This window comes from Porites lutea, chromosome 14, assembly GCF_958299795.1.
Source record: "Porites lutea chromosome 14, jaPorLute2.1, whole genome shotgun sequence".
Classification (NCBI taxonomy): Eukaryota; Metazoa; Cnidaria; class Anthozoa; order Scleractinia; family Poritidae; genus Porites; species Porites lutea.
In genome coordinates, this window is record NC_133214.1 from 22,177,399 (window position 1) to 22,202,563 (window position 25,165).

Here is a 25,165-nt window from a genome sequence, read left to right on the forward strand (position 1 = left end):
TAGGTAAGACTGACCAGCATCTAATTTCTCCTTAAAATAACAATACTTGGCCAGACGTAAAGGTTATGAGAAGAAAAGATATGATCACCAAGTAAAAACGGTTCAACATCAGTTCCATGGGAAATGTGTAGAGAAGAGTCTGGTGATCCTCAGAAGGTACACTAGTATTGCCTTCTTGGATAAATTGAAAGCATACATGTTTGACAGTAATGATGATCACTATCCTGATATCAGGGTTAAGGGTTTTGAGGACCTTTTGAAGTGCAGATGTGGAAAAGCGTTCTGATTCAATTCTGACTCGGTGCCACGCGCGATGTTTAATCGTGTACGGGTATGAAGCTAAGCAGGCTCTTTAATCAAGATCACTTCCAAGACCGGTCCATTTATCAGGGACCATAAGAAAGTATCTCTTCATGGCCTCAGTGAATCGTGTCCTGTACAACTCAGGTGACACCACAGTGGGCATCCTTCCTTGCCCTCCCAGAATCCCACTGGCCTTTACATACATTTCCAATTTCTTATCCCACGTGAAGGTTCGAATAAAATCTGCAAAAACGAAAACATAAAAAAACATCAGATGAAAATAGGCAGTTACACCAGAACACCCTTACTGAAAAGCTTCCATGTGATTGTGTACAATGGGCCATTTTACAGTTGTGCGCCCTGGTCTTTGAATAGAAGAAGGCTAGAGGCGACCTTGTTTTGTTATAAACTTTCCTGATCATGTTATTTGCATGCTAACAAGCCTATAAACGTAATCATTTACAAGTTTTATACAGGAAGGTTTGTAATAAAACAAGGTAACCTCCAGCCTCGCTTCTATTCAAAGGCCAGGGCACTTAGCACACGACTATGGTCTATTTTGAAATAATCCGTTCATTAATAGATTGTCATATTTACAATATTTAAATAAATAAATATTTAATAAATTAAACCAGCAATGATAATAACGATGACTTTATTTAACATTTTTAACACCCCAGTATGCGTTTGGAAATCGTGATTGACATGTTAAAATAAAAACTGATAAGGCTTTTAAGAGGACAACAATCAGTTTTTCCGCTCCGACTTACCAATAATTCCAATAATGAGTTCTGATCGGGCTTCGTCTATTCCAACTAAGAGAGAGTAATCCATGACCATCTGCTGGGCCAGGAACTCCGTGTCATTATGAATGGCGCGTGAAAGAATTGCTTTAGAGTGTGGCCGGAAAAATATCGGGCTCTCACGAATCACTAAAGATGAAGAAACACAAACTTCAAACAAAGGACTCAACAAACTCGTTGCCAGGTTCTCTTTCCTCAAAGAGCCCCAGGAACGAAACTTGTTTCGAACAATACTTATCAGGGGAGCTTTCCATTCATCCCCAAATTCCCGAAATTTCGGTTAGAAATCAAACTATGGAACGGACCATTTCGGTTCGGTCCAACCGCAATATCTGGGACCACCTTTGAAGGTGGTCTCCATTGAGACTGGCCAGGTCATTTCTGTCGATCGTACCGAAATGTCCCTTTCCATTTGACAAAATTGTTGTCCGCAGTACCGCTCCTCTGAGTCCTGCTGACAATTACAATAACCAAACGCGCGGATGGCTTGGGTCGGGTCTGTGCAACCAGAATGTACCGTTCCATCAGGCTCGTGAAATGTCCGAATTTTCAAAAGCGGAATTTTTGTTGAATGGAAATTGCCCCTGAATTTAAAGGTGCTCAGAGCAGCCACACAATCTGAGAGAGCGAAGCCTTCTACGCAGGCGTTTTTCATGCTTTGTCACGCATTCCTTCCCACGAACACGTGGAGGAAGAACGCGAGACGAAGATTTAAGAAAGTCTGGGTATGAGGCTAGATATTGCGTTACTTACTTTCAAGCAGGTTTTCGTCTAGAAGAACATCATTTTTCATCTCTGAAGTCTGAACGTAACGGCTACGCATGGATCCTTTTAAATCAAAAGTCTGGAAAGCAAGCACAAAAGTCAGAAGAAAAATGAGGAAATATATAGCGTATCAACCAATGTCAATGTGGCCGTTTTAATCCCATCCAAACCGAACTAACTCAGGAATAGAGTAGTTTCCCCTGGTTTAATTTTTGTAACATTGAAAGTCAGGGGGAGGGGTCAAACGATCTTCAATGCAAGCAACAATAGACAGTTTAGGCAAAGACAGTTAAGTTAACAATTATTACACTAAGAGCTGTAAGCCGACCGCCCATCCATACATAGCCTCTTTTTGTCCTGCACAGGACACCCAAGAGTTTACCTTGTCAATTTTGCGATCATAAAACAAGTTCTCCATGACCAGCACATCTTGTCTCAGGCTCGACTGAGGGTTCTTGAAACCTATTCTGTAAATACCCAAGATCTTTGCTAACAATGTCGGTCGCTAGTGACAAAACAATAAAAAGACGGCAAATCAGAACATTATAACAGAGAGTAAGAAGTCACTTATTTTCTACATAAATACTTCGCAAGTACAGTAATCGTCTTGGAAGCCCTCTACGCGGGGGACAATGGTTTGTTTTTAAAAACCCTGAACATCACCGACTTTGGTACTAAGACGTCACAGGAACTTCTTTGAGACAGCGGTTTGATAACCCCTACACCAGTGGAGGATCCAAACCTTCAGATAACGGGGTAGCCCGGTCATCCAGACCCTGAGATAAAAGGGGGAGGGGGGATCCGGCATCCAAAAAAAATACTTTTTCCGCCCTTCGGGCCTCAGTTTGGTAAAAAAATAAGGGGGGGCCCCAAGGCCCCTCCCCTGGATCCCCCACTGAAAACATCCCCGTCTTTGGTGCTGGGATCCCTCATATTTGATCCTATCCATTCCTTACCTTCTAGTTCTTGTGAAAAAGTTAAATGGTAAAGTTCAAATGCTTGCAAAAACGTTTTGAGCAACATGTCCATTAGATTGGGCATGAGGCCGTGTCGCTTTTCCAGAAAACTCCCCATGATCTTCAAAAAATTTGACAGGAGAAGACGAAGAGAGAATTTTGGAGCAAAAGGTTGCAAATTAAAACAAATGGGTTGGGGTGTAAGTGGGTAGGTATTTCAGGTATGGGCTTGGCATTTGTAATGACATCCGGTCACGTGATCACACACCTGCTCATCAAGCGCCTTATTGACATAGCGGAAGTAATGAGGAGCAAACTCCAGAAAACATTGTAACTCCTGTTTCGACATCTGCTTCATAACAAAACGGTCATCTGTAAATGAATACGATGAAAAAACAGTTTATAAAGACAACAGGTCTTGGCAACCTGAACATTCAGTGCAAAACCACATCATAAAAGTTTAAATGACCGCGGCACATCAGTCCTCATAGCGCTCGGACCTTGAAACTATAACAAGAAGAGACATGGGCCCAGTTGTTCGAAGGCCGATTAGCGCTTAATCCGGGGTTAAATTTAACCCGGGGTTCTTTCTCTTGTGTTCGAAAGCATTTTCTCGGATAATTTTCTCTGTTATTTTTAGAGCTTCCAATCGTCAACTTGTAAACAAAAAGAATTAAAACTGAAATGCTTTTTAAGCTTTCAAATCTGAATTCAAATCTCGCACTAACCCTGGGTTATCTTAACCCAGCTTTGAACAACTCGGCCATGGTGTTAGTTTACTTTGCTGTCATGGCTCTCGTTTTGATCATGCAACTTGCAACCTCAGTTAAACACAAAAAAAGTTTGACCAGGGTACGTGCTCTCAGCGTCTTATTTGTTCGTAGAAGCAGCTGTTACACCAGCGATTACTTTGACCGCATAACATTGTAGAACTGCTTAATGGAGACTCGTTATAGGAAACCGTACTCACCAAATGATTTGAAAAAAGCAGATCCTGACTTTCCTCCACGAGCTCCCCACGCCACTGAGTGTTGAAGCGAGCGAATGTATCTGAAACATCACAAAAGTTTGGGTATACAGTTGACTGTCTCTTCACCGACACCTCTATAAGACGGACACCTCTGTAAAACGGATACCTAAGGTTGGCCCCTGCTTTTCTTAGTCCCTTTATTTGACTCTCTATCAACTCTCTAAGATGGACACTGAGTGCCAGTTCCAAAGGGGTCCGTCTTAGAGAGACGGACGGAAACTGGGCCGAACTAACTTTCACAAAGACTTCTGGTACTGTGAAAGTTTTGAACCTAGGAGTCATTTCATTACTAGGTTGAGTATGATCGTCCGGCTGAACGTAGTCCTGAATAGGACTGTTGTTGTTGACAGTGACTGACGTTTCGACAACCTGTGTGGTAATCGTCTTCAGAGTCATAGTGAGTTGTATCACATCAGTTGATGGTATTTAACTCTGGTTATTGACCTGATTGGTCAATTAAGTCGCGATTCCAGAAACAATTGCGGGACACATTTAGGTTCCAGCCCCCTTCTCGTTTGTAAATTGGCGAATGGTTGCGCACCGTACGTATTGATCAGGTTTTGAACAGGGAAAAATACCGTGCAGCGTTTGAACTAACTTGGCGAAACAAAACGCGCACGGGTGCACTGCTGAAGACCGACTCAAACTGCATGACATATTGCATATCACACCCCTACTAAATGTCTTCCGGAGTATCCCCCCCCCCGGCCTTGGAATCGGAGGTCACGGAATTAGCGAGTACAGCAGTTTTCTAGTTCCCTGCTCATGTAATCTATCATGAAATGTACAGTTCATACTTCTCCTCTCCGTCAGCGAAGATTCTTTTCCTTAGCAGCCTAAATTGCTCAGCAAAGTAAATACTGCAGAAGAAACGGCAGGTGCTATCTGCAAACTCTAAAGGAAAACCAAACACACAAATTAACAAGAATCAGAGGAGAATGGGTTTAGGATTCTGTGGCATAATGTGTCTGAGTGAGTGCAAGAACGGCTCCTCATGCAATCAAGTAAAAATATGTATTTCATACGGTAGAGGATATAACAGATTGTAGGGAATGCTCTTTGTTCAAACCATCGTATAGCCTTTCCTCCCCAGGAAATCCAGGGCAAACAGAATGCAGGAGAAACAATCCCCTATTAAATAACAGTTGAATCAAGAAAAACCCTAAAACAAGAAATTATAACGTTAACGAGAAAACAGGCGCAAAAAGTTTAAACTGCAATTCTTACGATGTTTGAAGTGAAATTCAATTGGCGTCTTGGTGGCATCTTTTCTTTGAAAACCAAACTGCACAAGATCTACATGATAAAATATCAAGAGGTTAACCATGTGGTATTGTACAGAAGGCCTTGTGCTTTACGTTAATAAAATACCGTATCCACCCCCAACAGCAGCTCTTCTCGTGTTGATACATTAAAAAGTGTTTTCGAGAGCCATAATGGCTCTTAGTGTTTTGATATCGATTGAAACACTCCTTCTAGTGTTTGATATGTTAGTTCTCGGAGTTTGGATATCAGATCAAACACTCCTTTTCGTGTTTGAAAGATTATTTGAAATTTCGGTGTTCGGATATCAGATGCTTGATATAATAGGTAAGATAAAGTAAACAGTATCATAGCAATTTGCACTCCGCACCAGGGTAAGTTCTAAAGTTAACGATCGCAAGAACGATAAAGATATCACTCACCGATGTCATCCTGGAGTTGACTTTCTTGAGTTAAACTATTTTCTGTCTTCCTCGTATCATCTTTACCCGCAGCATGTTTAACTTTAGAGAATCTTACTCTATCCACTTTGCTGTGATGATCAGGTTCTAATTTAATCTCTACGCTATTGTTCATGAACTCGAGATTATCGGATGACTTCACATTTATGGTTTCGCCATCGTTTCCCGCCTCGTGAGCTGTCTCGGGATCGACTATATCAAGATGCACATAATCTGAAAATTTAATTGCAGAAAAAGAGAGTTTGTTTATGAGATCAAATTTCACACACAAGACAGTCGTGCAGCAACTTAAGACTCCTTTCTTTGGAAAAATCCTAGTTCCTTGTTGTTCACCCAACTTAGCCTGCTACGTGCTTTGTAACCTGTTTAGCCTGTTCCTTTATGTCTAACCGGTTTAGACTGTTCGTTCTGGTTTAACCAGCTGCTCTACTTCTACCTAGCTCCCCGTTGTTTACCCAACTTAGCCTACTACGTCCTTCGTAACCTGTTTAGCCTGTTCCTTCATGTCTAACCGGTTTAGACTGTTTGTTCTGGTTTAACCAGCTGCTATACTTTTACCTTCACCTGACTCAGGATTGGAGTTAACTCGGACAAATTTGTCAGAAGGAGCGTCTTGTTGTGTTCGTCCATTCACAGAAACCTCCACGGATTTACCAAATTCACTGAGAAGAGAATAAGGCCATTTGGTTAGCTACAACAAAACGCTCTTGAAAAGGAAAGTTAGTCCTGGATTGGTACTCTCAAGGGTGCGCGAGCAGCACCAACTTAAAATGCGGGGTGTTGAAATCTGGCGTAATAATTAACTATAAGAGATTATGGATGGTTTTGGTTAGAGGATATTACATTTGATTACAAATGACAAACTTGAAAAATTTTGGACACGGAACTGTGACGGACCTTCTTATGTTTGAAGGATCAACAGCCACTTAATCGAAAAAAAACGTTTAAAACATACGTAAAAAATTCATAGTTAGACTTGGTTCAGTTCAGCTTCTTTTATGAGTTCATTAATCTTTAAACCATATTTTACGCCAAACTCAACTATTGGATACTTGAAAAAATGTTTTTCTTCATAATAAAGCCGAATGTGGACGCGTTTATCCTTACTGCTCCTGGTGTCATCGCCAGGATTCGCACTGTGACCCCAGTACGCTTGGGATTGGCAACGCTGAATTATACTACACCCTCCCCCCCACCCCAACCGTACTTACGTTTTACTCATCTGCAGTTCTCGAGTCGCTTCATTCTTGATGTCTGACAGAGTCCGTTGAATCTGGTGGAGTCGTTCGTTATATTCTGTAGTGCTGCCAAAGACAAAATGTAACAGACATTTAATCTTGTAGGCAGACATTCTCTCTCTTCTGATGTAATCTCACAAAAACGTCAAAATTAAACTGTTCCAACTTGGCGCAAGGTCAATTAATTCAGAAAGAAACAGTACATCCGGGTATAATTCGCCAACAAAGAACCGAGAAAAAAACTGGGCCTAGGTAACTTTTGCATTGACTTCTGGGACTGTTACTTCGGGGACAGGAAATAAAAATTAACCAATAGCAGACCAGCGCGTCCCCTGTAACCATCCCAGAAACAATTGTGGGACACCTTTCGGCTCCAGTTCCCTTCTCGTTTCTTAAGCAGCGAATGCTTTTTAGTACCGTCCCTGTGTTAAACACTCACCTTAGTGTGTAAGCAATTATGGAACTGGTCTCCTTTTCGCTCACCACCACTAGAACTTTCTCCCCAGGGGGGAGGAGGTGGTGTTCATGGCTTGGACTGAAAAAAACAATCATAATGATGTTATTAACTGGAATAACTCTGGAAAACAAAATGTAGCAGTAAGCGAATGAGGGTATTCCAGTGAAATAACCAGCCGGGTATTTGATTTGTATACAGCTTTTTCGAGAACGGTTCTTGGAAAAAGTGCCTGCGACAATCCCGAAAGGTATTGTAGGTGGTTTTGATTTCACTGTTCTTCAACGAAATTTGAAAGAATGGCACGAGAGGCCATGGACGTATGTCTGGGAGTGCTAAAGGAAAGCAATAAAAGTAGATTCCACAGCTGCAGTAGTCAGGGACCGTGTATTGATCATATCCCATATTGCCTTTCGGGATTGTCGAGTGCTCATTTTGTCCGACAACCTTTCTCGAAATAGCTGTATCAGAACATCTACCGGCATAGTTCTTGCTTTACGCTGCGCGCGTGGTTTGCTGGGAAGGATGCACTGTCCATTCCTCTGCGTTTTCTATTTTTTTTTTGTTACTGTGGGGCCTGAGTACGAATCAGTTATGGCGTTGTCTACTCACAATGTTGAAGCAACTGGTTGGAAAACAGGAGAGGACATAAATGACGGCACCATTCTCTTCAGCTTAGCACGCTTGCTTACATTGGTTGAACCTTTAAAAACAAATTTAAAAACATGGTGAATGGTCGAGTTTATATTCAGCATCACATAAGACAAAAAACTCAATTCCCAGCTTTCCCGGATAAAGCGGCTGGTTTACACGTAGCGGAACAAAAAAGTTTAGTTTTATCAACCCAGTTGATAATGTAACTTTACCATCGTGAAGAGATCTAAACCGAAAGCTGTCCTTTCCACTTGAGTTCATGTTTACGCTTACGATGTATAGTACGAATTAACCAAAATTTGAACTTCACAATCTGTCTGCTGTTATAAAATATAATGCTCTCAAACGACACATACATGTTTGAGCTGTAAAGCTGTTAAAGGACTATTGATAAGCAATATACTGTATGTCCAAAATCTTTGGACATACAAATGTTTTGTGAAGGTTTTTCAAGGCTAAGCCTCGCATTTGACAAGTGACGGTTTCAAAACTTTTTAAAATTAGTTTACCATCTGCAAACACATCTGAGTCCGCATCCGTGAGAACTGTGGAAATTTAAAAGTATACAGATAAACAACAGGATAAAAAGAAGTTGACGAAAGTTCAATTTCTCAAAATTTCCAATTAAATACACAGTTTGTTAATCTTACTTGTTTTACCTTTTTTCACCGTTGTTTGCCACTGATTCACTGCCCAGGACTGGGAACGAGAGACAGCTAAAAAGAAAAAAATAAATGAATAAATAAACATAAAAATTAAAAGCTGAAATGACGGAGCTATTTTTGCAAGTACAACATGCTAATACCTTACAAACAATTCTTACACCCTAGTTAGATGCATATGAGCACGAGATAAGTATTTATAGTTTCATAATAACTGATGTGCTGGGAAACGTACAACACATACGCAGATTCTGTTAACACCAGTACTTAAATAGGCTCCCACGAAAACGTTCTTTTGGCTCATGACGCAATCCTCGGGAAGGAATGCGTGACGAAGTCCTGAGAACGTAAGTATTTAAACAATATATATGCTCATCAAAAAATCCTAAGATTCCAGAAATCACGTCTTGTTACCTACTTAAAATTTACATTCACAAGCAAGAGACAAGGTTTTTTTTTTCAGATCAAAAACAGGTTAACATGAAAAACAATGTTGAAAACCCATGACAAACGTCAAGGGGCACTGAAAATCAAAACTACTGAAGAAAGCATCAAAGAGCAGACTTGTGAATAAATTTGACATTTCTCATATTTCTAACGAGAGTGTGTCTAGCATCAAAAATCCAAATGGAGACCGGAGTTAAATAAATTTGCCCCAGCCGTACCCTTCTTATAGGAACTTGTCTTCTGTGGAGGCCCTACAGACCGGGTGCGAAACAAAACGGCTCCTTAAATGCAAAAATTGATAAAAAAAAAAATTGGTGAATTGAGTCCACAAATTCAGCAAATGGAGCACGAACGAAGACGTCAGATGAAAAAGATAAATTGGAAAGGATGGTTATCATATTAATCACTTTCCTTCATCATTAATTGACTGGCTGTTTGCTGTTATTCCATCAGCTCGTTAGATTTATGTTTAGCAATGTTTCCATTCATGCGCGGTGTAATATCGCTGTATAGATGTAAATCAACCAATCATTAACCATTGTTATCCAGTCCTTGCCCAAGTGGCTAGAGAGTAACCTAGATTAATTGTTAACCTAATGACCTAGATACATACTACATCATTAAACAGTGCGAGCATAAAGAGATTAACATATTAGCACCGTCAATGATAAATTTGGTAAAGTAACGAAGGAGTCAAGACGTACAAATAAAATAAAAACAGCGCTTCTTTATCAAGAGTTAAAAAGGTAAGACGAAGAAATAAGTTGACTGTTGAAGTAAAATATTAATGTATGAGGATGGCGCCATGGTAAAACATCATCTGCCATTAATGTAATAGGAAGCGCAAAAAAAGAAAATGGACAAACAACACTAAATCAAGTTAGAGGCGACAATTCCATAAGCGGAGACCCTCAGGAAACACAAAAAGTGTCAGTTACTGGAGTTGATACCTTAAGGGTAGTTGAAGAGGACGCCAAAGATGTGTAGAAAATGGTAAAACCCACAGGCAGAGGAATTGATTTGCTTATCACTCCTACTTTTTCTGGCGTTCTCGCTGACATCGCTATACTGGTTCCTAAAACTCCCCAAAATACCCTGGTGGCATGCCCAACCCTTAAACCGCTAACCCTCAGTTCTCAAGTGCAATGCACCAACCACTGCATGTAGAACTTTACCTTTACAGATTTCCCACCCATCGTTGTTTTTCTGAACTAAAAATTCTTTCAACTAGTGTAATATCAAACAATAACTGACTCACTCTTGGAAAATAACGATGGCAGCGTCTTTGCTTTCCGGAGCTCAGGTTCTTCGTTTGAGCCGCCATCCAGTTCATCAGCATCAGCCACAGTTTCGTTTTGGCGAGTTAAATCAACGCTGCCTTCACCGACACTTTCAAAGGTGGTTTCCATTAACATCTGGCAACACATACCAGCACACATTTTAGACGAATGAGATGTGTTAATCTGCGTAAGTTAAGCAACTGTGCTGCAATCCCTAATCCCTGAAAAGACTAGATCTCATACAATACCAGGGCCTTGATAGATGAAACAATTTGTCACTAATAACTACTGTTGAGTAAAAAACGTTATCAATAACGAAACGGCAAGTCTAGGAAGCAAGTTGCCAATAGAAAATTTGTAGAAAAAGTTTCGATAACAGTCAGGGCAGTTTGCTTTAACAACTCGTTTTTCCTAGTTTGTGATACGGTTATAGCCTAGTCCTTAGTTTTTGCATAACCTGTATTAAGGACTTATAGCTGACAATTCGTTAAAGGTATCAAACGCTAATAGTTATCCACATTCATTCTTTTGGTCTGTTGAGGTACTTTTGCCAACTACTTTGTCTGTATCTTCTACATCATTCTACATATATGTTATTAAGAAGTTATTTTTTACAAACCTGCGTCTCACGTTGCTTTACATGAGCACTTAACTCAGAGTCACTTCTACTTCGTTGCAGGTGGGCACCACCACTCACATCACTGACCACACCCAACAGATTGCTCTCAGCTGGCGAGACTGCAATCATTGAAGGGGATGAAACAATCCTTCGATGTCCAAGTGAAAAGGCATTTGCTTTTATCACAGTAGGAGCATCCTCTTGGGATTTTACAGCTGCTTCTTTTAATTTTGTTTCCGCTGAGGAGCAGAAATGATCCTGACTTACACTCTGCTGGCCTTTTGTGTCTCTGACATCATCCAAAATACTAGAATCTTGATTTTCTCCTTCAATGACGTACCAAGAAGACCTCTCCTCCTCTTTCGTCTTCACAATGTCCCGATCAGTGGTTTCCTTTGCACCATCCAACCTTAACTCAGGGGGCTCCTTCTCATCATCCATCTTTACCCCAGGGGAGTCCTTCTCACTATCCATCTTTACCCCGGGAGGTTCATTTGCACAATCCAAATTAACGCCAGTAGGATCCTTAGCACCATCCATCTTTACCTCAGGAGCATCCTTTGAGCCATCCATCTTTACCTCAGGAGGTCCCTTTGCATCACCTTCCTTAGGACCAGCAGACACCACTGCAATATCCACCCCAGCCCCATAAGGCTCCTTTTCACCATCCATTGTAACCCCAGAACATTCTTTATCTTTTTCAGTCACAAATGGCACTTCTTCACCGCAAGGCCCAGAGACAACAAAGGTTTTATAAGAGCCACCAGCATTTTTCTGAAGTTTTACCCTTGAAAAATGGTCACTTTTAAGACCTGGCAAGGAATAGCCACTGACCACTCCTCCGACAGGCAGAATTCCTTGTGTGGGGGAGTCAGAGGGTGTCGCCCCATTTATCGCTACATGTGTAATGGGTCGAAAACTGCTTGTAACTTGAAGTACTTCCATGTCTGAACCGCTAAATGCTTCACCTGCAGGTTCATTTGTGTCAGGGGTGGGGTAAGGAGATGCTGACCTTGATCCCCAGGGAGTAAGTGACGGGCTCCGATTTTCTGTAGAATTTATACTCACCCCTAATACCATGTCTGTGGATTTATTCAGTTGCTGCTGAAAGCAAAACGAAAAGAGAAAATTAATCTAAACATTACAGCCACAAAATGGGAGCGATATGGAAAATGGAGGGAAAGAACATTGCTCGCTTTTTTTTCCTCGCCATTTTTCTTTCCTCTCCTATATCTAAAAGAACCAAGCCATCTTTCGGTATGCCTTCAAAAAGGATAACAAAAGTCTACATTTTGATATTAAAAAAACAGTTTTTAACTTAGTTGTGACAAGAAAAAAGGAAGTCAGAACAAAAGAAAAGATGAGTTGATTACTATACCAATTCTACTTATCACCTGCTTGGAAGACATCGCAGAAAATATGCATGTTCAAGATTTAAAAAGAAGTTGTAAAAACCATTTCAAACAGAGAAAATCATTCGTCACCATTAAATTGACTTCAAACAAAATTATTTATTTAATTCTATAAAGCAAAAAAATCCACATACGTTAAGAGACTCCGTGGATTTTCCCTCAAGTTGCAGTGAAGAAGAAGAGAGTAACTTTCCTTCTTTGGTAGAAGAAGCTTTGCTGTTTTTCTTCTTTTCTGCTTGGACATATTCCTGTAGGCTTTTACAAATAATTCAGAGGTTTTCATATATATATAGAAAAATATAAAATGGCAGTTATCAAGTTAGAGTACAGGGAGTTAGAAAAAAGTTAAGTATACTGTGATAAAGAATGACTACCAGGTAAGCCTTTTTACATGCACCATTCAGCAGCCAGTTAGTCACTCTGTTAACAGAAAAGAAACTCTATTATTGAATGGCCAAATTATATTGAGTTGCCACTTGTCCTTTCCCGAAGGGTTGCCACTTCACAGAGCTTCAACTGTACATCAGTTGCTTTTCACATTTGAGAGATATCTATATCAAAGAAGTAGTATCACCTGTTATTCCAGCCCTCAACAACTTCGCAGAGAGTTTTCTTAAGACTGTTCAAGCTGTTTGCGATCACGTATTCCAACGCCTGCCTATCATCAGGACCTAAGGGCTCACAAGAGTTCTCAGTCTCCATGGCCAAAGGGTTTTGAGGAGTTTGCAGACTGTTTGCTTTCTTTTCCACAATTTCACACTGTTCTAAAAACCGAGAATGTTCGTCCTAGAATTGTTGAATAAGAACAAAGAGGAATATTATTAGAACAAAGATTATCAGCTTCTGAGGAAAGAAGAGAAAACAATAAAGATTCTGAAAACGTTTGCAATTAAAAAAGAAAACATGCAGTGACCTCATATAACTAACTGTCATTTTATATTTTCCACATAAGATTTCCTTAAAGCAGAGCCCTGTTAAAATTGACAATCTGTCTCCTCAGTAGGGCCATTTATACGAGGAAAAATAAGACGCGTCTTAAATGAGACGCGAACTGTACCACTTATACGAGCATGTCTTATCTAATAAGACGCGTCTTAGCTAAGCCGCGTCTTATTTTAGACGAAATGTGCCGTTTATACGGAAAGTTCGCGTCTTATTTTTCCTCGTATAAATGGCCCTACTGTCTCTCCACTTTTCATACCTGCTATAAGTAGACACCCCCTTCCCCTTTTTAATACTTGTCATGCAGGCTACGTTATAATTATGTTGATGTTTCTATCAATGATACTAACAACACAAAAGAACAATATATCTGAATATTAAGTTCTTACTCTCAGGGCCACATAAAACTGCTTCATTCTTGCTTGGTGATCAGGTTGGATGGAAAAATCCTTCAAGGACTCAAGGCGGTCATAAAATGCAGCAAACACTGTTTCTCCTCTGACAAAAAAATCCAGAGTTCACCATCACTTTACCTCTAAGCTCAAAGATAGTCACCACTGAATAACTAATAACACAGCACCTAAATGACATCAAAGTGACTGATAGCTATGTTGGTCTGATTTTTGCCATTAAATGATAAAATGTAAAGAAACACTGAAACACATGTGAAAGATCATTGATAATGTCATCTCCACCAATCAACATTTCGCATTGACTTTTTAAGTGCAGATATTCAAATTCCAGAGACGCAGTTCCAAGCTCTCCTTGCTCACAGGTTACTATTGAGTCTAAAAATGAATGTTTTACCTTGTTGCCATGGCCCTCAAATCATTTATCCAAAAGCTGGCATCTCTTGTCATATCTTTGACTGAGATCATGGGAGGAGGGATAGCTATTTCAAACAGTTTGATAGGTCGGTACCTGAAACCATCAAATAAGACAAATTTATTATTATCTAAGACTACAGATCTTTTATAAGGGGACATTTTTTATTTAAAAGTTTAAGACAACAGGTCTCAAAATACTGCATTTTACTCAAATTTTCTCCCCCAAAATTGTCTCTTTTTCAGCTGATCCAGCCCTCTGCCATTACCTCAATCTTACTCCTACTGCACCTCCAATTTTCAAGGTTGCTATTCTCACCCTAGGTCATCTCATTATTTATCACATCACTTAAGGTTTCTGGGTAACTGACCACCTACCCCTCCCATAGGTCACAATTTTGCACTAAACAAGAACTGTTAAAGTTGACTTTAAGGAAGGGGTACCTCCCATTTTCAGGGAAGTTATTCCGTTTCTCAGGGTTGATATTCTCCCCCTCCAGGCTTGTCAAAATGCGCCGACAACCAGCGCTATCACCGGCTACTTTAATTATTTAATTCCCACCTGGGAAACACATATCCCTAGTGATATCTGTTACCCTACCTGGGAAACACATATCCCTAGCGATATGTGTTCCCCCACCTAAGAAACACGTATCTCTAGTGATATGTGATATGTGTCCCCTACCTGGGAAACACATATCCCTAGTGATATGTGTTTCCCTACCTGGGAAACACATATCCCTAGCGATATGTGTTCCCCCACCTAAGAAACACGTATCTCTAGTGATATGTGATATGTGTCCCCTACCTGGGAAACACATATCCCTAGTGATAAGTGTTCCCCACCTGAAAAACACATATCCCTAGTGATATGTGTTCCCTCACCTGGGAAACACATATCCCTAGTGATATGTGTTTCCCATCTGAGAAACACATATCCCTAGTGATATGTGTTCCCCCACTTGGGAAACACATATCCCTAGTGATATGTGCTTCCCCACCTAAGAAACACATATCCCTACTGAAATGTGTTCCCCTACCTGCCAAACACATATCCCTAGTGAAATGTGTTCCCCTACCTGGCAAACAAATATCCCTAGTGATATGTGTTCCCCTACCTGGGAAACACATATCCCTAGTGATATGTGTTCCCCCACCTGGGAAACACATATCACTAGGGATATGTGTTCCCCTACCTGGGAAACACATATCCCTAGTGAAATGTGTTCCCCTACCTGGCAAACACATATCCCTAGTGATATGTGTTCCCCCACCTGGGAAACACATATCACTAGGGATATGTGTTCCCCCACCTGGGAAACACATATCACTAGGGATATGTGTTCCCCTACCTGGGAAACACATATCCCTAGTGATATGTGTTCCCCCATCTGGAAAACACATATCCCTAGTGATATGTGTTCCCCCACCTGGGAAACACATATCCCTGGTGATATGTGTTCCCCCACTTGGGAAACACATATCCCTAGTGATATGTGTTTCCCCACCTGGGAAACACATATCCCTAGTGATATGTGTTCCCCCACTTGGAAAACACATATCCCTAGTGATATGTGTTCCACAACCTGGGAAACACATATCCCTGGTGATATGTGTTCCCCCACTTGGGAAACACATATCCCTAGTGATATGTGTTCCCCACCTGAAAAACACATATCCCTAGTGATATGTGTTCCCTCACATGGGAAACACATATCCCTAGTGATATGTGTTTCCCATCTGAGAAACACATATCCCTAGTGATATGTGTTTCCCATCTGAGAAACACATATCCCTAGTGATATGTGTTCCCCCACTTGGGAAACACATATCCCTAGTGATATGTGCTTCCCCACCTGGGAAACACATATCCCTACTGAAATGTGTTCCCCTACCTGCCAAACACATATCCCTAGTGAAATGTGTTCCCCTACCTGGCAAACAAATATCCCTAGTGATATGTGTTCCCCTACCTGGGAAACACATATCCCTAGTGATATGTGTTCCCCCACCTGGGAAACACATATCACTAGGGATATGTGTTCCCCTACCTGGGAAACACATATCCCTAGTGAAATGTGTTCCCCTACCTGGCAAACACATATCCCTAGTGATATGTGTTCCCCCACCTGGGAAACACATATCACTAGGGATATGTGTTCCCCCACCTGGGAAACACATATCACTAGGGATATGTGTTCCCCTACCTGGGAAACACATATCCCTAGTGATATGTGTTCCCCCATCTGGAAAACACATATCCCTAGTGATATGTGTTCCCCCACCTGGGAAACACATATCCCTGGTGATATGTGTTCCCCCACTTGGGAAACACATATCCCTAGTGATATGTGTTTCCCCACCTGGGAAACACATATCCCTAGTGATATGTGTTCCCCCACTTGGAAAACACATATCCCTAGTGATATGTGTTCCACAACCTGGGAAACACATATCCCTGGTGATATGTGTTCCCCCACTTGGGAAACACATATCCCTAGTGATATGTGTTCCCCACCTGAAAAACACATATCCCTAGTGATATGTGTTCCCTCACCTGGGAAACACATATCCCTAGTGATATGTGTTTCCCATCTGAGAAACACATATCCCTAGTGATATGTGTTCCCCCACTTGGGAAACACATATCCCTAGTGATATGTGCTTCCCCACCTGGGAAACACATATCCCTACTGAAATGTGTTCCCCTACCTGCCAAACACATATCCCTAGTGAAATGTGTTCCCCTACCTGGCAAACAAATATCCCTAGTGATATGTGTTCCCCTACCTGGGAAACACATATCCCTAGTGATATGTGTTCCCCCACCTGGGAAACACATATCACTAGGGATATGTGTTCCCCTACCTGGGAAACACATATCCCTAGTGAAATGTGTTCCCCTACCTGGCAAACACATATCCCTAGTGATATGTGTTCCCCCACCTGGGAAACACATATCACTAGGGATATGTGTTCCCCCACCTGGGAAACACATATCACTAGGGATATGTGTTCCCCTACCTGGGAAACACATATCCCTAGTGATATGTGTTCCCCCATCTGGAAAACACATATCCCTAGTGATATGTGTTCCCCCACCTGGGAAACACATATCCCTGGTGATATGTGTTCCCCCACTTGGGAAACACATATCCCTAGTGATATGTGTTTCCCCACCTGGGAAACACATATCCCTAGTGATATGTGTTCCCCCACTTGGAAAACACATATCCCTAGTGATATGTGTTCCACAACCTGGGAAACACATATCCCTGGTGATATGTGTTCCCCCACTTGGGAAACACATATCCCTAGTGATAAGTGTTCACCCGCCTGGGAAACACATATCCCTAGTGATAAGTGTTTCTCCACCTAAGAAACACATATCCCTAGTGATATGTGTTCCCTCACCTGGAAAACACATATCCCTAGTGATATGTGTTTATCCCTAGTGATATGTGATCCCCCACCTGGGAAATACATATGCCTAGTGATATGTGTTTCCCCACCTGGGAAACACATATCCCTACTGATATGTGTTTCCCCACCTGGGAAACACATATCCCTACTGATATGTGTTCCCCCACCTGGGAAACACATATCCCTAGTGATATGTGTTCTCCCACTGGGGAAACACATATCCCTAGTGATATGTGTTTATCCCTAGTGATATGTGATCCCCCACCTGGGAAATACATATGCCTAGTGATATGTGTTTCCCCACCTGGGAAACACATATCCCTAGTGATATGTGTTTCCCCACCTGGGAAACACATATCCCTAGTGATATGTGTTCCCCCACCTGGGAAACACATATCCCTAGTGATATGTGTTCCCTCACCTAAGAAACACATATCCCTAGCGATATGTGTTTCCCAGGTGGGGAAACACATATCCCTAGTGTTATGTGTTCCCCACCTGGGAAACACATATCCCCAGTGATATGTGTTCCCCCACTTAGGAAACACATATCCCTAGTGATATGTGTTTCCCCACCTGGAAAACACATATCCCTAGTGATATGTGTTTATCCCTAGTGATATGTGATCCCCCACCTGGGAAATACATATGCCTAGTGATATGTGTTTCCCCACCTGGGAAACACATATCCCTAGTGATATGTGTTTCCCCACCTGGGAAACACATATCCCTAGTGATATGTGTTCCCCCACCTGGGAAACACATATCCCTAGTGATATGTGTTCCCCCAGTTGGGAAACACATATCCCTAGTGATATGTGTTTTCGCACCTGGGAAACACATATCCCTAGTGATATGTGTTCCCCCACTTGGGAAATACATATCCCTAGTGATATGTGTTCCCCCACTTGGGAAATACATATCCCTAGTGATATGTGTTCCCCCACCTGGGAAACACATACCGGTATCCCTAGTGATATGTAATCCCCCACCGGGAAAACACATATCCCTAATGATATGTGTTTATCCCTAGTGATATGTGATCCCCCACCTGGGAAACACATATGCCTAGTGATATGTGTTTCCCCACCTGGGAAACACATATCCCTAGTGATACGTGTTCCCCCACCTGGGAAACACATATCGCTAGTGATATGTGTCTCCCCACCTGGGAAACACATATCCCTAGTGATACGTGTTCCCCCACTTGGGAAACACATATGTGTTTCCCTACCTGGGAAACGCATATCCCTAGTGATATGTGTTCCCCCGCCTGGGAAACACATATCCCTAGTGATATGTGTTCCCCCATTCGGGAAACACATATCCCTAGTGATATGTGTTTCTTCACCTGGTAAACACATATCCCTAGTGATATGTGTTCCCCCACTGGGGAAACACATATACCTAGTGATATGTGTTTCCCCACCTGGGAAGCACATATCCCTAGTGATATGTGTTCCCCTACCTGGGAAACGCATATCCCTAGTGATATGTGTTACCCCACTTGGGAAACACATATCCCTAGTGATATGTGTTTCCACCTGGGAAACACATATCCCTAGTTATATGTGTTTCCCTAGCTGGGAAACACATATCCCTAGTGATATAGGTTCCTCCATCTGGGAAACACATGTGCCTAGTGATGTGTGTTCCCCTACCTGGGAAACATATATCCCTAGTGATATGTTCCTATGTCAACTCACTTTCTTTTTTCACACCATCTCTCATAACACCTCCTGTAGAGATCCTGCATCAGTTCCCTACCCTGTCCCTGTTGCATCCCATGTAGAGATTCATTTTCCTCCTCTCATCACCCTTGTTGTTAACACACCTCTGAAGCCACCCTGAAGCCTGTCACGTCCTTTTTCATCTCTTGCACAAACATTTTAATGATAAGCAGTCAAATGATGCCACATTGCAAAAGTGGTGTTTTAAAACCACACTACAGTGGCAGGAAAAGGTGATTGAAAATTACTGAGTTGGTGGAGGCAGAAATAAAACTAAAAAAGCAGAACAAGAAACCACAACTAACTTGAAGGAAGCGACCATATTGGCATAAGCAAAATACTGGTAATGATCTTTGTGTAGTGAGTGCCCACAGGGCTCCACACTTGCTCTGCGCTTGTAACTGCCAGCATAGAACCTTAACTCCAGATACTTAGCAAAGGAAAATGCCCACGCTTCCGGGGAGAGAGGAACAATGGGAGTAACCTAAAAAAAAAAATGAAAAAAAAATTTATGTCATTTCTTAGGATAAATGGTTAAAAAAATATGAATTGCCTATGGTTGAATCCCCTTGTCCCCTTGAGGCTTGTATCAAGGAAAATTGACAGAATAAGAGTAAGTGTTAATGTCAGAGCTTAAAGACTTAGGCCCATTTTTAACACGGCATTACTGCCATGATGAAGTGGGTGAATTAATTAAACTCAACTAAAAGACAGTAAATGAAGTAAAACAACATTTAAAACCAAGTTTGTTTCAGTGCCATGTACCACTAAAAGCTTTGTCACGCAACATGTATAAAGTAGTAGCATGACCTGGTTTCAAAAGTCGTACTACTGCTGAGTGAAACTCAATTTCATTAGAAAAATAACTAAGCAACTATTAAGAGTGAACAAAGATTCAATTCCCAGGATAGGAAAACTTATTATACACAAGCATTTGATTCCATTGTGGAATTTAATCGAGTGATGGAGAAACTAAACAACTGCTTTTTTTGAAAGGTGAACAGCACTCTCCTGAAACTAAATGGCATGACAGTTCTGCTTAAGTTGAGCAAGTTACACTTTACACTACAGGACCACAGCAAATAAAGCAAATTAAACTTGACAAACCTGTTTGCATTCCTTGCACCAACTCCAGGTGAGTATAGTGTGTTGGAATCCTGGGATAGGAGACTCCAGATTCCTCATGTGAATGTACACAGAGCCAGTGCCATGCGCAAAGTATCGCACATGGTCTACCATGGGAATATCACAATTTGGATTTGGACAGATGTACGATGGCCTAAAAAATAAGTTCCTGGGTCCATCAGTATACCATGGAATAAACTGAACTTAGGTATATAATAGTGGTTAAATTCAAACATTTTATTAGTATAAGTACCTAAAGCAGTATATTTCCAGAAAGCCACCAAGAGTGATATCATTTCGTCCATAAAACTCCATGAAGACAGCCCTGTAAAAAGTAACAACAGTTAAAATGGCTTTGTATCATTAAAACGTTAAGATGTTAACATGTAACTAGCTAGTATCAGGTAAATTTAAAATCTTTTTAAAACGTCAGGATACAGAGAGTCAGTCTGTAAATTACTCACCATGGACTTATGCAGGGGCGTGGTGAATTGTTTGACTCATTGGAGTAACTAATGAATAAAACAGCAATTCTTTGGTGAACATAAGGATCCAGGCAGTCCACTTGCTGCAAAACAAAATTTGGATCAAGTTTTGACTTTTTCATTTGTGATGACACAACATTAAGTATGTAGATCATGGCTGCTAAGTACATACCTCAAAACTTACTGGTAACGAGCATACAAACATTCACTCAATGAGTGTCTTCCGTTCCAAAAGATGATGGTCAATGATGATCAACAACATTTTTTTATTTGACATCAACAGAGGACTAACAAATTAATAAGGCCAATGAGTGTGATTTACCAGCAAAAAAATTTAAGTGCTGGCTGAGAAAAGGAAAAAAAAAACTATAGATGTAGGAATAGATCAAGTTCAGTGTCTTGGTATCATTTTAAAAAATTTGTTTGCAGAAGTCTTCATACAGAGTTTTAAATTCCATGAATTAGGTTTAAGGCTGTTACCATGGTTGAAGTGAACCTGCTATAATTTATGTAAGCAGATGGAACATGATATCCATGCGAGCATAGTCCTGAATAGGACTGTTGTTGGAAGTGACTGACATTTCGACAACCTGTGTGGCAGTCATCTTCAAAGTCAAAGTAAGTTGTATCACATCAGTTGATGGTCTTAAACTCTGATAGTTGACCTGATAGTTGCGATGTTATTGGTCATGAACAAAGCGTTATAGTTAAATGTAGCAGCCGTAAAGTAAATAGCCACACCCACCTTCCTGTTTAGGTGGAGCGGGCTGGTTGGTGCAGACTGATTCTGTTTTTCTTCCACTGCTTTGTTTGTTATTTTTGCAACATCTCTCTCAGCATGATAATTTTCTTGAGCATCCCTCCTGTCTCCCTTGGTCTGGTTTGCTGCTTTCTTAACCACACCATCAAGCCATCTACACCGAGCCCGTGATACTGTCTCACTGTTTCTGGCTAGTTGAATCTGTCCTCCTTGAGCACGAAAATCTGCAAGTAGCGCTTGGAATAAAGGATCCCCTCGATCCATTGTCAATGAAGCTGAAATTATTGGATGAGGCTCTACCATACAGACAAGTTTGCTTAGGCGTCGCTGATTAGGATTAGAGAATTCAAACTTTTCTAGATCCTCCTCTGTCAAGTGACTTGAGTTGTGTTCTACATCAATACGAGCTGACCAGTAAATATCTGGGGGCAGTGTGGATCTTAAAGCAAAGTTTCTACCTGCCTCTGTGAGCAAATATGGAAGAGGATAATCAAGAAATGGAGAACTTGATAAAACAGTGCTTTTTAATGCCGAAAGAAACACTTCTGATCCTTCACTAGAATCTTGTTGTAAAATGTCTGTTTTGTTCTTCTCTCCAGCAGTTGCTTCTGTCCCATTTGAGTCCCTGTCATTAAATTTAATTCTCTTTGCAAAATTGCGAGCTGCTATTTCTCTTTCCTCAATAAGTGTCTTTGCATCTGGGGGTAAACCAAACTCATCCATGAGGAAATGAAGCTCAAGTCTTAAACTGTAGGCGACATAAACCATATGTTGGAAGATTCGTTTCACTTTAGACAACACAAAACTATTTCCACCTCTGAGATTCACAGTGCAAGAGAGATCTGCTGGACAACCATCAAGAAACATCAGGGTCTTCGACTCTCCATTCTACATACAAAATAAAACATTGACACAGTGATTTTGTTTCAAATAGTTATGGTGAGCCCTGAGACTTGTGAAAAATCATGAGTCCCAGTCCAGATCCACTGAGTCCCAATTCAAAAACACAATAGGGCTATTTAGATGAGGAAAAATAAGACGCGTCTTACATAAGATGCGTCTTAAATAAGACGTGAACTGTACCATTTATACGAGCATGTCTTATCTAATAAGAAGCGTCTTAGCTCAGCCGCGTCTTATTTGAGACGAAATGTGCCGTTTATACGGAAAGTTCGCGTCTTATTTAAGACGCGTCTTATGTAACACGCGTCTTATTATATTTTTTCCTCGTATAAATGGCCCTAATGAGTCCTAAACTGAAAATGCTTGGTCCTTTATGCAACCAGACAGTTAATCTGAAGACGGACTCCAAAACTCTGTATTAAATTTTACTGAAATAAAAGTATACCCCTTCTATAGTAAAGCACAACAAAGACTAAAAGAAATTGTGTTGTTAAACAACAGCCACATGGACGGCTACAGAAATCATGCAAACAGGATATTCAACAAAAACATCTTCAGACCAATCTATTGATCTTTGCATCCTACAGGGCAAATGCAATGAATTATTTTGCGTCTTTGGGGGTTTTTATGCGTCAGGGACACAGGATGCAGAGGTAACAAAATCACTGTTGACATGTTAAAATATCTAGCATGAAGTACTATCAAGCAAACTAGGAACCATTTGATAAAGCTACAAGTAGTAGCACTGAGTAAAGGAGTTTTCAAACCTAAATTCTAAAAAAAGTTAAATGTTTCTAGAAAGGTAAAAATGGCATGCAATTTCAGTTCCAAAATAAAAGTGGGGATCACCGACTTGCTTTTGCTTCAGAACTGCATGAAGTTACAAGTGTCTTGACAGGTTATGGTTCTATCAATGGTAACTTGTAATGCCAAAAAAATTCAAGAACTTATGTACTAATATTTGGGCATTTGTTTCATACCCTTTTTTAAGAGCAAAATTATCCACAATAAATCATGAAAACCATTTTGAGCCACTTTAATTCATACGATGTTTTATTTTTAGTAAAGAGCATTATAGTGCCACCTTGAGTGTGTAGCTTTGAACCTTGAATGACTGGCATGACCCAAGTTGAGGTCGACTCAGCTGCTCCATGGAGTACAGCACATCTGCACGGGTACATCTAGCAATACGCTCAATCACTTTCTGCAAAATAAGCACTTGTTCAAAGAGTGGATGTTAACTGTATTATTAATCTTGGTAGAATTCTTCCATGTTTTCTAAGAAAAGCCTGTCAAATTTTTGCACGGCATCCATTGATTCGAGCTAAATTCAGCAATACACAGGAAAAAAATTCCAATAAAGTTCTCTAAGAACTCTCATGAAAATTTCATAGTAATCAAAAGGCATTACTTACTCTTTTAACATTGAGGACAAGTGTGACTCCATGTTTCAACAGCATATCCTGAGCCAGACGAGAAACAGTCTTTTCCACCAATAAAATGTTGGGTTTTAAAGAAACTACTCTGGCAACAAAGTTTTTGAGGAACTCATATTCTTGGCGAATAAGTGCATCAAGACAGGCAAGACGGTTTTCATTTCGCTGTGAAGAAACATTTGTATAATATTATTAAACTTGCAGATGAGTGTTGTCTACAAACTGCAGCTGTAAATATGATCACACCAAAAGTTCTAACAGGTAGAAATTTTACGAAATTTAGTGCTGTTTTTGTGTTCTTTCAAAGAGTATTAGTAGGGACGTGAAAGCTTTTGTAAATTAGTTTTAATGCTGTTTTTGATGCAAGCTAGATGAATCTGACTTGTGAAATGTGATGTATTGCCAGATCCAGCTCAATTATTCAAATGGAAGTGTTTAAGCTCTTGAAAGGATCTTACTTCAACCCTCTAAAACTATTGTCTTCTTAAGCCTTTTAGCCCCGATATCCACATATAAATTCTCCATACTGACCTTCATACATTTCCTCAAAATAGTTGAAAGAGTTTGATAACAGAGCAAAGCATTTTTCTTTGGTGATCATTTTATTAACTCTCATAATCATTTCTCTGGAACATATGGATATTGTTAGGAGAAAATTGATGTTGGTCACTATTGGGACTTAAAGGGTTAAAGGGAAATCAGATGCTGATCAGTTCTTGGGGTTTTAGGGTTTATAACCTGATATTACCTGATAGTCAATAGCGCAGCTCAGCACCAGTATCCTTGGGTGATGCAAAACACTTGACATCTTCTTGTTGGCAATGTTCTTAGTGAATACCACACCACTGATCATTTCACAGTCACTCTTGCTTCCACCTGGAATTTTTTTGAACTTCACATACTCACGAATGTCCATGTCATCATCTTTATGAACATCAGGGGTAACCTAAACAAATAAATGAATGAATGAATGAATGAACAAAGTTCATACTCGATCCTTTGAACTCTCCAAATTCCATGACTTTACATGACGTTTTCCATGACCTTTTCAAGTTTTCCAAGACCCCCGGATTTTGCTGTCAGTTTCAAAAATTTTAAAAACTTTCCTTGATTTAGGGTATTTTTCGACCTTAAACAATTCAATAGACAAAAACTCAAAATGCATGCCTTTTACTCCTCCCTATCTTACA

General features: G+C 40.5%; 1 protein-coding gene across 4 annotated transcripts in view; it reads right to left on the bottom strand.

Moving 5' to 3' along the window:
* LOC140925258 (1-phosphatidylinositol 3-phosphate 5-kinase-like) overlaps window positions 1-25,165 on the bottom strand; it is a 34,654-nt gene continuing 9,489 nt past the window's right edge. The window contains exons 11-40 of one of the 4 annotated variants that reach the window (XM_073375247.1): window positions 24,724-24,921; window positions 23,955-24,140; window positions 23,624-23,743; window positions 21,622-22,524; window positions 20,856-20,959; window positions 20,645-20,716; window positions 20,374-20,545; window positions 19,572-19,750; window positions 14,097-14,210; window positions 13,679-13,787; window positions 12,922-13,133; window positions 12,482-12,602; window positions 10,936-12,036; window positions 10,295-10,451; window positions 9,255-9,317; window positions 8,587-8,643; window positions 8,437-8,472; window positions 7,886-7,976; window positions 7,259-7,354; window positions 6,793-6,885; window positions 6,140-6,243; window positions 5,543-5,794; window positions 5,085-5,153; window positions 4,655-4,751; window positions 3,798-3,877; window positions 3,096-3,199; window positions 2,254-2,376; window positions 1,860-1,950; window positions 1,074-1,235; window positions 1-546 (exon numbers count right to left, since the gene is read on the bottom strand). In XM_073375247.1, coding sequence (XP_073231348.1) covers window positions 353-546; window positions 1,074-1,235; window positions 1,860-1,950; window positions 2,254-2,376; window positions 3,096-3,199; window positions 3,798-3,877; window positions 4,655-4,751; window positions 5,085-5,153; window positions 5,543-5,794; window positions 6,140-6,243; window positions 6,793-6,885; window positions 7,259-7,354; window positions 7,886-7,976; window positions 8,437-8,472; window positions 8,587-8,643; window positions 9,255-9,317; window positions 10,295-10,451; window positions 10,936-12,036; window positions 12,482-12,602; window positions 12,922-13,133; window positions 13,679-13,787; window positions 14,097-14,210; window positions 19,572-19,750; window positions 20,374-20,545; window positions 20,645-20,716; window positions 20,856-20,959; window positions 21,622-22,524; window positions 23,624-23,743; window positions 23,955-24,140; window positions 24,724-24,921 — 5,460 coding nt within the window. In that variant the 3' untranslated portion in view covers window positions 1-352. Of the gene's footprint in view, window positions 547-1,073; window positions 1,236-1,859; window positions 1,951-2,253; window positions 2,377-3,095; window positions 3,200-3,797; window positions 3,878-4,654; window positions 4,752-5,084; window positions 5,154-5,542; window positions 5,795-6,139; window positions 6,244-6,792; window positions 6,886-7,258; window positions 7,355-7,885; window positions 7,977-8,436; window positions 8,473-8,586; window positions 8,644-9,254; window positions 9,318-10,294; window positions 10,452-10,935; window positions 12,040-12,481; window positions 12,603-12,921; window positions 13,134-13,678; window positions 13,788-14,096; window positions 14,211-19,571; window positions 19,751-20,373; window positions 20,546-20,644; window positions 20,717-20,855; window positions 20,960-21,621; window positions 22,525-23,623; window positions 23,744-23,954; window positions 24,141-24,723; window positions 24,922-25,165 lie in introns of all 4 variants that reach the window. The other 3 variants (XM_073375248.1, XM_073375246.1, XM_073375249.1) reach the window with 3 other exon arrangements.